At 41.0% G+C, this 13,649-nt stretch overlaps 1 protein-coding gene across 1 annotated transcript; it reads left to right on the top strand.

Annotated features, from left to right (window-relative positions):
- Positions 1 to 3,672: 3,672 nt before the first annotated feature.
- Positions 3,673 to 4,605, top strand: LOC308527926 (olfactory receptor 1J4-like; the record flags this gene model as incomplete). The annotated part of the gene is made up of 1 exon (XM_081103356.1): positions 3,673 to 4,605. The coding sequence occupies one exon, from the start codon at positions 3,673 to 3,675 to the stop codon at positions 4,603 to 4,605; it is 933 nt and encodes a 310-aa protein (XP_080959482.1).
- Positions 4,606 to 13,649: the final 9,044 nt, after the last annotated feature.

Here is a 13,649-nt window from a genome sequence, read left to right as displayed (position 1 = left end):
TAAAACCATAGCCAATGAAGATAAATGAAAACACTAGTCATTGGAAAAATTAATAGCATACACCTTCTAATAATATGCACTGTGGTATATCTACTGCGAATTAAAGCCTGAAAGATACATACATACATACATACAAATGGTAAACATAGTAAAATGTTAACCATTATGGAATCTGAGCAATGCCTCTCAAGGAATTCTTAATATCATTTTTTTTAACTTTCCTGTATCTTTAAAACAATTTCAAAACAAAAAGTGGGAAAATCCTTTGTCCCAGCTGGAACAATGTCCAAGAAGAAAGCCATCCAGGATATGACTGGAATCTGGGACACTGTCCCCTAGGACTCCAGTCCCTGTGGCTTCTGGACACACAGCTCCCAAAGGGCAGTCAGAAATCAGCCACAAGCTTGGGGACTTGGTTGCAGTCTCTCATTAGCAGTTAAGTGTTATCTTTGGACTCATTTCTCTGGAGCTGGTTAAGGAAAATAAAAATCTGTAGCAGTGGCAAGTCTCCAGATATTGCCTCTGTGTGTCTGGATATTAGGTCTCCTGAAGAAAACCTGAAAACATGGACAATAGTCTGGAGCAGAAGGCATCTGAACTCACCAATGACAAGCCCAGGTGAGAGGAGCTCTTGGTGATGGATCTGCCTGTGTGCTTGTGGGTTCATGTATGAGACTCTGTGCCCATGACTGTGTGTGTATGTGTATTGTGTATGCTTGTATACATGCTATTTAATAGTTGTGTGTGTGTGCTATGTATGCGAACCACAGTCCTGTTTTAGCACATATAGTGCAAGTTATCACCTCCAGGAAGGTGATTAGGGACTCCTGATTCATGTCTGTCATCATAAACACTGGCATCACAGCTGAGCATCGGGAGTGAGATTGTTGTCTCTACTGCTGGACAAGAAGATGCCCACCGCACCAGAAACCAAGGTCAGGTCAGAGAGGGCTCACACCTCTGCTCAACAGTGTGGGCTGCTACACCAGGTAGCTGTGTCTGTGGGTGACACACTTGTGTGTGAGAGCATGAAGGTGTGCTGTTGGGTTTTGTCTGTGTAAGTGATCATATGTGTGTGACCACGTGCATGGGGGGTTGGGGTGTTTTAGTGACAGTGCCTGTGACTAAACAGGCTTAACTGCTCCATGCTTATTGCCCTCCCCCAGGAAAGGGATGGTCAGAAGGGGGGAAGTATGTCTCTGATTAAAGGAGCATGTGTGCTGCTTGCTGTAGTGAGTGTGGCTGGGTGAGCATATGTGTCATTGATGTGTTTCTTGTGATATTTTTGAATTGTTTGTGGTTCTGTGTGTTTTTGGTGAGTGTGTGTAGTGTTTGAGTTATGTATATGTGGTGAGTTGAGTCTTTACCAGGTTGTCATGAGTCAGGTGAGTTAGTGTGTTAGTGGGTGAATGGTACATCAGTGAGTGTTGTGCATGTCTCACTTAGTATGTTATTACTTGTATGTATGTATATGAGTGTTCATGTGTTAAACCACAGATAGGATATCCTTCCCTTAAAATGGGGATGTGGGCATTGGTGATTGGAATCCTCAAATCAGGTGTGTGTGTGGGTGTGTGTGTGTGGGTGTGTGTGTGTGTGCATCTCCATATGTGATCTACATTCACGACCTCAAGAATTTCCTTAAATGTCCTCTTAATGGGGCACCATTAGCTGAGTTAACCACACTCTAAGCCTCTCCTTGCCTCTTGAAACAAAGCTGCTTTCATTTCCATGTACCCAAGTGACTGACTGAGTTGCTCAGAATTTTACAACCTCTTCTTTACTTTATTAAACATGAAAGCAAAATAAACTCCAGGCATCCTGATGTGTGAAGTTATATGGAAGAATCACCATCATACAGCAGTGAGACCTTGGGAAAGTTATATGAATTTTTTTTAATCCTCAACAGAGGATATTTTTCCATTGATTTTAGAGAGAGTAAAAGAGAGAGGTAAAGACAGAGAGAAATATCAATGTGAGAGAAACATCGAATGGTTGCCTCCTGCATGAGCTCTGACTAGCGCCCAGACCAGGAAGGAGCCTGAAATCAATTGAACCCGGCACCCTTCGGTCTGCAGGCCAATGCTCTATCCACTAGGGCAAGTTACATAAATTTTTGGCCTCAGTTTCCACATCTATAAAATGGAAAGAGCTGCACTAGTTTCTGTGAATCTTACAGAGCCTCTCAGTAAATATTTATTGTATAAATAAAGCTAATGTACTTGAGAATTTATTATCAGTTGGAAAGAAATATGAAGAAAAGAAATTATCTAGAAAGAGGACTATGGATTTTGGACAACTTTTGGTCCTCACAGCTCTAAAATAATACATTTTTCTTGACTCCCTTAAGCAAGAAAAGGGAAGTTTCCATGTGTAATGGCTAAGAGCATGGGTCTGATCACAAAGATATATTAGATGGAACCCCAAGAAGTAGCTAATACTTGAAAATTTTTAATATAGAGAAAGTGAGAATACATATGTATCAATTTATATACATTATATATCACATATATTTAGATACAGATATACACACAAGTGTGCTAGTATATGTGCCCTTCTGTCCCCTAATGTATAGTGAGACTACAGAATTTGTGCCATTTATGTTTCTATTTCTTAAAAGCTAAAATAGATGAAAGAACACAAGTTCTTAGTACAGCTGTGAAGAGGTAAAATCTGGGAATGTCCCTGGCTGTGTTGGCTCAGTGGTTGAGCATTGTCCTATGAACCACGAGGTCACAGTTTAATTCCCTGTGAGGACACATGCCTGGTTTGTGGGTATAAACCCCAGTTGAGGGGGTGGCGTGGAGGAGGCATCCGATCAATGATTCTCTCTCATCATTGATGTTTCTATCTTTCTCTCCCTCTCCCTTAATCCATAAAATCAATAAAAATGTATTTTTTTAAAAAATCTGAGAATGTGAGACTGATGAGTGAATTTAATTAGAAAAGGTGGGGGAGGTCCCTAGCTGAGTACCCAAATGTTCACCAAAAAGCTCAGCATGATTATGAAATATAGTTTGTGGATTATTCTGTTTTGGAGCTATTCTGGCATCCAGTGGCTCTCAATGGCACCAATTTCTAGACTGTCCCTGGGTTTACATTATCTGTGGGTTAATGACACTGGGCAGGTTCACAGGAGGAGTGTGATAATATTCCAACAACGCCCACTCAGCACTGGCGTCTCATGTTACTTTCAGGCAGAAATAACTGACACCACCTTGTAGAGGCTCATCCTCAGTTTCTGTCACAGTGAAATATTATGGTTTGGCTCTGGGCTGGTGTAGAAATGATCCCTCCATGCTCATCAAGATGTAAACTCATAGAGGTGGGGACCTTGCTTTCTTGTTCACTGCTGCATCTCAGTCCTTAGAAGAGGTCCCAACACAGAATCGATGTTAAAAGTAATGGTTGAATAAAATAGCGAACCTCCTCTAGCTTCTGTGTGATGAGGTCTTGTTAACTACAACATGGGGGACCAAAGTTTTCCTGGATCCAGACTGCAATACTGGTAGAAGGAAGATGTATACACCCACAGGTGCATGGAATTAAAATGAAAGTATTTTAAGGTGGTTTTCCTAGAGAATGACAGTATGAGATGTGATGGTCTGTTCATCCTTTCTAGGTTCCTGAGATTTCCACACCTTCTTCATCCCCAGCAGACAGGAGAGCAGCATGAGGCCTGAGAACCAGAGCAGCGTGTCCCAGTTCCTCCTCCTGGGGCTCCCCATCCCGCCAGGGCTGCACGGCGTGTTCTTCACCCTGTTCCTGGGCATGTACCTGACCACGGTGCTGGGCAACCTGCTCATCATCCTGCTCATCAGGCTGGACTCTCGCCTGCACACGCCCATGTACTTCTTCCTCAGCCACTTGGCTCTCACTGACGTCTCCTTCTCCTCTGTCACTGTCCCTAAGATGCTCACCAACATGCAGGCTCAGCAACAATCCATCCCCTATGGGGGATGCATTTCTCAGTTATATTTTTTCATAGTTTTTGGTTGTCTTGACAACTTCCTTTTGGCTGTGATGGCATATGACAGGTACGTGGCCATCTGTCACCCTCTGCACTATTCCACAATCATGAGTCAGGCACTGTGCACGCTGCTGGTGGCTGGCTCCTGGATGGCTGCCTGTGCCCATGCTCTTTTTCATACCCTCCTCTTGGTCCCACTGTCCTTTTGTACTGACAATACCATCACCCACTTCTTCTGTGAGCTCACAGCACTCCTGAAGCTGAGCTGCTCAGACATCTCCCTCAATAATCTGGTCATCTTCACCGAGGGAGGAATGCTTTACTTCCTGCCATTCAGCATTGTCTTGGGCTCATATATCCGTATAGGAACTATCATCCTGAGGGTGCCCTCCACTAAGAGACTCTCTAAAGCCTTTTCTACCTGTGGCTCCCATCTCTTTGTGGTGTCTTTATACTACGGGACACTTGCTGGTGTTTACTTTTTCTCCTCATCATGGGGTTCCAAGGACATAATTGCTTCTGTCATGTATGCAGTAGTTACCCCCATGCTGAACCCCTTCATCTACAGCCTGAGGAACAGAGATATAAAACAGGCCCTAGAGATGTGTATGCATAGGTTTAACTCTTTAAAGTGATAATCACTAAATCCTCTTGTTGCAGTCAGGAGCACAGGGAAATAGATCTAAAATTATTTTTGGTCAACATGTCCAGATAACATTAATAGAATATACATTCTGTTGTCAATATGTCAACTAGGTCACATTTGCTGCTTGGATTGTTAATAATTCATTATTATTTTTCATTTGTCCATCATCTCTTATAAAATATATGCAAAATACACTGCAGAATTATACCTGTGGATTTGCTTTTTCTTTGTCCTTTGAGATATGTCATTTTTGCTTATGTATTTTTTATACTATGTTATTGAAGACACACTGATTTTGTGACATGATTCCCTCTTGGGAAAATTTTTTTTCTTCAAGTAATTTTTTTTTAGTGTTAAAATACACAATATAAAGTTGAATTACAACCATTTTTCAGTGTGCAGCTCAACAGCATTAGGTAAACCCACATTGTTGTGTTGCTTGTGCATTTTAAAGCTCTGTCATTAGGTACCTATATATTTAGGATCCTCATATCTTCTTGTGTTTTTTTCCAGTTGAATTCATTGGGGTAACAGCTATCAATCTATATAAAAGCCTAAGTGACCATTTGACCATTCGACCAGAAGCTATGATGCACACTGACCACCGGGGGGCAGACACTCAATGCACAGGCATGGAAACATGGAACAGACTGATGAATCTCAGAAGGAAGGGGCAAGGGGGAGGTCGGGAAGAGATTAACCAAAGATCTTATATGTATACTAAAGGCCCGATGCATGAGATTCATGCACTCGTTGGGGATTGGGGGAGGCCCTCAGCCCAGCCTGCACTCTCTAGCAGTCCAGGGCCCTCAGGGGATGTCTGACTGACAGCATAGGCCCACACAGGGAGCGGGTCTATGCCAACAGTTGAACATTCTTAGGCCTGCCACAGAGGCTGCTGCACTCACCAGCCTTGAGCCCAGTTTTTGGCTAAGCGACACTCCCCCTGTGGGAGTGCACTGACCACTAGGGGGCAGCTCCTGCGTTGAGTGCCTGCCCCCTGGTGGTTAGTGTGCATCATAGCAACCGGTCATTCCACCATTTGGTGGATTTACATATTAGTCTTTTATTATATAGGACTAGAGGCCCAGTGCACGGATTCATGCACCAGTGGGGTCCTTTGGCCTGGCCTGCAGGAATTGGGCCAAAATTGGCTCTCTGACATCCCCTGAGGGGTCCCAGATTACAAGAGGGTGCAGGCCAGGCCAAGGGACCCCACCAGTGCACAAATCTGTGCACAGGGCCTCTAGAAAATATATATAAAAACCTAAGTGAAGGGCCAACCTGCCAACTGGCCAACCAGCCAACCGGCCAACTGGTTGACCTACCAACCATTCAGTAGCTATGATGTGCACTGACCACCAGGGGGCAGACGCTCAATGCAGGAGCAGAAACCACAGGTATGGAAACATGGAACAGACTGATGAATATCAGAGGGAAGGGGGCAGGGAAGAGATTAGCCAAAGATCTTATATGCATACTAGAGGTCCGGTACATGGATTCAGGTGGGGTCCCTCGGCCTGGTCTGCACCCTCTTGCAATCCGGGACCCCTTGGGAGATGTCAGACTGCTGGTTTCAGCCTGATCCCCGCAGGCCAGGCTGATAGACTCCACTGGTGCATGAATACATGCACTGGGCCTCTAGTTGGCTAATAGAATTATATAGATTTCAGGTGTACATTTCTATACTACATCATCTATATATTATATTGTGTGTTCACCACCCAGATTCAGGTCTCCTTCCATCACCATTTATCTCCCCTTTACCTTCTTCTACTCCCCCCGCCTTTCTTCTGCTAATAACCATACTGTTGTCTCTGTCTATGAATTGTGGGGATTTTTTTTGCTTAATCCCTTCAATTTTTTTCACCCAGGCCCCTAACATGCGTCCCCTCTAACAGCTGTCAGTCTGTTTTCTGTATTTATGAGTATGCTTGTATTCTGTTGATTAAGTCAACATATATGTGAAATAATATGATATTTGTCTTCCTATAACTGGCTTATTTCACTTTGCATAATAATCACAAGTTCCATCCATGCTGTTGCAAAAGGTAAGATTTTTATTTTATTTTATATGGCCAAGTAGTTTTCCTTTATATAAATGTTCCATGGCTTCCGTTCTCTTTCTATCGAATTTATTAGAGTGACACTAGTTAACAAAATTATACTGGTTTCAGATGCACAATTACACAACATCTGTACACTCTATTGTGTGTTCACCAACACAACTCTCCTTCCATCACAATTTATCACTCTTATATCCTCTTCCATTTCCCCCCATGCACCCTGCCCCCTACCAATCACCATACTATTGTCAGTGTGTACTAGGTTTTCTTTTTTGCTGAAATAAGCAAATCAGAGAAAAATCTGTAACACAGCATTTTTATCCACTCCATTTTTAATTTTTTGAAGAAACTCCATACTGTTTTTCACAGTGGTTGCACCAATCTGCATTCCCACTAATAGTGCACAAGGGTTCCTTTTCTCCACATCCTTGCCAACACTTCTTTGTTGATTCATTGAGGATAGCCATTCTGGTAGGTGTGAAGTGATCTCTCATTATGGTTTTCATTTGCATTTCTCTGATGATTGGTGACATTTAGCACATTTTCATAGTTCTATAAGTTATTTACATGTTCTCTTTTCAGAGTGTCTAAGCAGGTCCTGTTCCCATTTTTTAATTGGATTTTTTTTTTTTTTTGGTGTTGAGCTATATAAGTTCTTTAGACATTTTGGGTATTAACCCCTTGTCAATATATAATTGGTGAATATGTTCTCTCATTCAGTGGGTTGTCTTTTCATTTTGCTGATGGTTTCCTTTGCTGTGAAAAAACCTTTTATTGGATATAATCCCATCGTTTATTCCCCCCTTCTCTTGTGGAGATATATCAGAAATACAGTGCTACAAGAAATCTCTGAGACTTTACTGACTATGTTTTCTTCTAAAATTTTTATGATTTTGGTTTTTGAGTCATGTGATACTTATCTTTCTCTGACTGGCTTATTTCGCTTAGCATAATACTCTCCAGGTCCATCCATGCTGTTGCAAATGGTAAGAGTTCTTTCTTTTTTACAGCTGTGTAGTGTTCCATTGTGTAGATGTACCAGTTTTTTAATCCACTCATATTCTGATGGGCACTTAAGCTGTTTCCAAATCTTAGCTATATGAGGATATATTGATAAATAGGGGGGAAAGCAATGTGCAAAAGTACACTTATAGCATGCTACTTTCTATATAAAAATGAAGGGGAAATAAAATATACATGTGTCTTCCCATTTGAGCAAAAAGAAACACAGGCAGAATTAATCAGAAACTGATAAGATTTTTTACCTACAAGAGGTGGGGCAGAAAAGATAGGAGATGAGTAGAATTATTTGTATTGTTTGACCATGTTGTCTTTTCTCACTAAAAATAAATAGGAGAGGTGGTGAACAAAACAAAATGAAACAAAACAAAGAACCCTAACTATATTTCAAATTAACACCATAATTAGACTAAAGGGGAAAAATAAAGTAAGTAACCTAAGTAATTCTTGAAGCCAGAATTATGTCTATATATTCTCAAGAACAGTCATATAGATCAATGGATCAGAACAGAGAACTCAGAAATTGAATTGACCCAAGCCATCACCCTTAATTAGTATTTGACAAAGGAGGCAAGAGCATACAATGGAGTCAAGACAGTCTCTTCAACAAATGGTGGGGAAACTGGACAGGTACATGCAAAAAAAAAATGAAACTATACCACCAACTTAAACCATAGACAAGAATAAACTCAAAATGTATAAAAGAATTAAATGTCAGTCGTGAAACCATAAAAAATCTTTTAAGAAACTATAGGCAGCAAAATCTCAGACATCTCTCATAGCAATATGTTTACTGATACATCTCCTAGGACAAAGGAAACGAAGGAGCCAACAAACAAATGGGACTACATGAAAATAACAAGCTTCCACAGAGCAAAAGAAAACATCAACTAAATAAAAAGGAAGCCCACTACATGGAAGAACATATTTGCCAATGATACATCTGATAAGGGATTGATTTCTAAAATATATGCGGAACTCATAAAACTTAACAAAAGGAAGACAAACAATCCAATCAAAAAATGGGCAAAGGACATAAATGGATATTTCTCCAAAGTGGCCAAGGGACATATGAAAAAATGCTCAAAGTTACTGATCATCAGAGAGATGTGAATTAAAATGACAATGAGGTAATCACCTCACACTTGTCAGAATAACTACCATTAACAAATCAACAAATGACAACTGCTGGTGAGGGTATGGAGAAAAGGGAACCATAGACAATGCCAGTGGGAATGCAGACTTGTGCAGCCATAATGAAAAACATTATGGAGTTTCCTCAGAAAATTAAATATGGAACTACTATTTGACCCAGTAATCCCACTTCTAGGCATATATCCTAAGAAACATGAAACACAAATCAGAAAGAATATATGCACCCTGATGTTGATAGCATTACAATTTGCAATAGCTAACATCTGGAAACAGCCCAAGTGCCCATCCATAGATGAGTGGATAAAAATGTTGTGGTACATTTGCAATGGAATACCATGCTGCTATTTAAAAAAAAATGGAAATCTTACTATTTGCAACAGCATGGATGGACCTGGAGAGTATTATGCTAAGAGAAATAAGCCAGTCAGAGAAAGATAAGTATCACAAGATCTGAATCATATGTGGAATGTAATGAACAAAATAAACTTATGAGCAAAATAAACTTATGAACAAAATAGATCCAGAGCCATAGAAGATGGGACAGACTGACAAATTTTAGAGGACGGGTGGGGGTGGGGTAGAGGGGTGGAGGAGAAACTAACAGGGGAACGTCTATGCATATATGCATAGCCCATGGAAACAGATAATAGTGTGGTCAAGGCATGGGAGGGGCAGGTATGGTGTAGAGGGGTCAATGGGGAAAAAAACAAAGGGACATCTGAAATACTTTTAACAATACAGATAAATTAAAAACAAAAACAGAAACAAAGTTTTAAGCTGTACTTAGTGTGTCATTAACAGTGTGGTGTGAACTCAAGATTCTGAAACAACTCACCATGTATCCAAGGATTCAAGAAGTAAGTAAACATTGAAGAAGGGGAGTGACTCCTCAGTCTCTGGGAAAGGAGCTCTGTACATAGAAAAGGAGAGACTGCGAAGAACTCCATGATGGCAAACTGGAATCGGAGGTATTGAGTGGAACTCATGGATTTTAAATATATAAATAGATTGAAATTTATAGGTTATAGAGCAACACCTATATTTTTCCATCCCCCATTCTTCTATCCCTTTCTTGACCCACCTCCTATGGGTAAACTTTCCTTTAGTTCCTTAATTTCTAGTTTTTACTTCTTGTGTTTCTTTTATGCATACTTCCCAGTTGGCTTCACTGCGATCATTTAGAATCCTTGTAAGTAATGAACATACCTAGAGCTTCAAAATGAATAACAACTGTAATGGATTATGACGCAGAGAATAAGAATCCATAAGTACATAATGATATAAATAAATTAATATGAATAAAAATAAGAGTAAGATCCTTCTCACAGGAGAATACAACTAATAAACATAAAAGAAATGATAGAATTAGAAAAATCACCATTTGGCCACCACATTTCCAATAATTCTGTCATATAAGAATCATCAATGAATGTTAAATGTAGTCAATGCAATTGTAATAAACATATATGTTTATATTATTTCAGAATATGTATCCAAATGAAACCTATTAATAACCAGGTTAAAATAGTAACTTTAAAAAAATGATAACTTTACAGTAAAGACCCTGGCACACACCACCTTAGCCAACTGATAAGGGTAAAACACTAGTAACTGGAAAAATTAATATAACTTCTATAATATGCTCTGTTGTATATCTTCTGAAAATCTAAGCCTGAAATATACATACATAGAAACATGTAAACATAGTAAAATGTTAACCATTGGGGAATCTGCTTGAAGCCTGCCCAAATTCTTGGTATCATTTTTACAACTTTCTATATCTTTAAAATAATTTCAAAATAAAAATTGGAAAAATTCGTTCTCCCAGCTGGAACAATGCCCAAGAAGAAAGGTGGCCAGGGCATGACTGGAATTAGGGACACTGTCCCCTAGGACTCCAGTCCCTCTGGCTCGTGGACACTCAACTCCCCAAAGAGCAGTCAGAAATCAGCCACAAGCTTGGGGACTTGGTTGCCATCTGTCATTAGCAGTTAAGTGTCATCTTTGGACTCATTTCTCTGGAGCTGCTTAAGGAAAAGGAAAGTCTGTAGAAGTGCCAAGGCCCCAGATATTGCTTCTGTGTGTCTGGATGTTAGGTCACCTGAAGAAAACCTGAGGAGATGGGCGACAGTCTGGAGCAGAAGGTGTCTGAACTCACCAATGAGGAGCCCAGGTGAGAGGAGCTGGAAATCTGCCCTTGCCGATGGACCTGCCTCTGTGCTAGTGGGTTCATGTGTGAGACTTGGTGTCCATGACTGTGTGTGTCAGTCTGTGTGTCTGTCTGAATATACTATGTACACTTGTGTATGTGCTGTTTGACAGTTGTGTGTGTGTGCACTATGTATCTGACTCTTTTCCTGAGTCAGACTTAACCTGGGCCCTGTTTTAGTGTGTGTAGATGCAGTCACCAGCCTCCTGGTATATGGTTAGGGACTCCTGATTCATGTCTGTGATAGTAAACACTGTCATCACAGCTGAGGATCGGGAGTGAGACTGCGGTACCTGCTGCTGGACAGGAAGATGCCCACCTCACCAGGAACCAAGGTCAGCTCAGAGAGGGCTCAGACCTCTGCTCAGCAGCGTGTGCTGGTGCACATGCTAGTTCTGTCTGTAGGTGACATCTGTGAGAGCAAAAAGGTATTTCGTTGGGTTTTCTCTTACCATGTGTATGTGACCACGTGCATGGGGTGTTGGTGGTAGTTTAATGATGGTGCCTGTGACAGAATACACTTAACTGCCCCATGCTGACTGCCCTCCCCATGAAGGGGATGATGGGACAGAAGGGGGAAAGCAAACCTCTCATTAATAGGAGGGTGTGCACTGCTTAATGCAGTGAGTGTGGCTGGGTGAGCACATGTATTGTTGGTGTGTGTTTCCTGTGGTTTTTTGAATTGTTTGTGCTTTTGTGTGTTTTTGGTGATGTATGTGAATAGTGCATGAGTTCTGTATATGTGGGGATTAAGTCTTTGCCAGGTGTGTCATGAGCCAGGTGTGTTGATGTGCATTGAGAGTGTTTGTGGGTGAGTGGTCCATCACTGAGTGGTGTGTATGTCTTGCTTTCTGTGTTTATTATGACTTGTATGTATGTCTATGCGTGTTTATGAGCTGAACCCCATATTGGCTATCCTTCCCTTAGGATGGGAACATAATCACAGTTCACTGAAATTTTCAAATTGGCAGTGTGTGTATTTGTGTGTGTGTGTGTGTGTGTGTGTGTGTGTGTGTGTGATTTGAATGTGTGTCTGGGGCTTCCAACTTGCCACTATGACCTCAAATATTTCCTTCAGAGACCTTCCCCTGGGGCCCCATTGGCTGAACTAAACAAGCTCCAAAGAACTCAGGTGTCTGAAGTGGATCTGCTGTGCTTCTCACATACCTGAGTGTGACAGTGCGACTCAGAGGTTAGTAACACTTTCACTTAATGTCCAGGCTAAGAAACATTAGGTGTCATGCTGTGTGAAGTCAGCATGCAGGAATGCCACCCACTGGTGTGGCGAACATGGAGAAAGTCACTTAACTCACTGGCCTCTCTTTTCAATCTACAAAGTGAAGAAAGGAATGGCACTTGCCTCATAAACATGTAAGCAAATGGTAATGAATGTAAGGGTGTTTTGTTAATGGAAAAACAGACCATTATGAATGAAGCGAACTCTCTAGGTAGGGATCTAAGAAAATTTTGAAGTACTGTCAACCCTAAATTAGCAAAGGGTGTTCCCAATGGAGAGGGAAGTTTCATGGGGAGTGGGTAAGAGCACAGGTTCTCATCATGCAGACATATTAGACTAAACTGCATGAAGTAGTCAGTATTTGATCATTTTTCTCCTTTACATTTATTCCTAAAGTTGACATACAATATATTAGGTTCAGGTGTATACAGCATGGTGATTGACCAATTATATACCCATCACCACAATAAGTCTTGTAACAGTCAAGTCACCATACAAAGTTATTACAATACTACTAAGTCCATTAAAGAATATTTGGTACTTTCTGACCTACAAAAATGGTGTAAAACTTATATCCCTTATATTTCTATTTCCTAACAGAATTCTTTGTGCAGCTGTGTAGATTTTTAATCTGGGAATGTAAAGCTGATGTTAGATTTACTTAGGAAACTAGAAAAAACCTTTAACCTCGTGTTCAGCACAGTGTTTATGCCACCAAAATGCTCAGTATTATTATGAAACATAGTTCGTGGACTGTTTTGGAGATTTTTTGGCACCTAGTGGTTTCAATGGCCACCCATTTCTAGCTTGTCCCTGTGTTTACAGCTGAGGTTCAATGGGATAATGCTCCACAAACAACCACTCAGCAATTTAAAGCAGGAAGAACTGACAGTTTCTCAGGGGCTCACCTTATAGTTCTGCCAGGGGGAATTATTATGGTTTCGCTCTGGGCTGGTGTAGAAATGATCCCTCCATGCTCATCAAGACCTAAACTCATAGAAGTGGGGACCTTGCTTCTCTTCTTCACTGCTGCATCTCAGTCCTTAATAGAGGTCCTGACACCGACTCCATGTTCAATAAACCATGGTGAATGACACAGTGAACACACTTGTGCTTCTTTGTAATGAGGTCTTTTTGAGTACTTGGGGTTCCACTGTTTTCCTGGAGCCAGATTGGAATAGAGGAAAGATGCATACATTCACAAGTATGAGAAATTAATATGAAAGTTTTACAAAAAGAATGGTTTGCCCATAAGATGACGGTATGAGATGTGATGGTTCTGATCTTCCTTTCTAGGTTCCTGAGATTCCCAACCCTTTTTCATCCCCAGCAGACAGAAGAGCAGC

Source organism: Myotis nattereri (genome assembly GCF_964212035.1).
Source record: "Myotis nattereri genome assembly, chromosome: 12".
NCBI lineage: Eukaryota > Metazoa > Chordata > Mammalia > Chiroptera > Vespertilionidae > Myotis > Myotis nattereri.
This window is presented reverse-complemented; position numbering and strand designations above follow the sequence as displayed.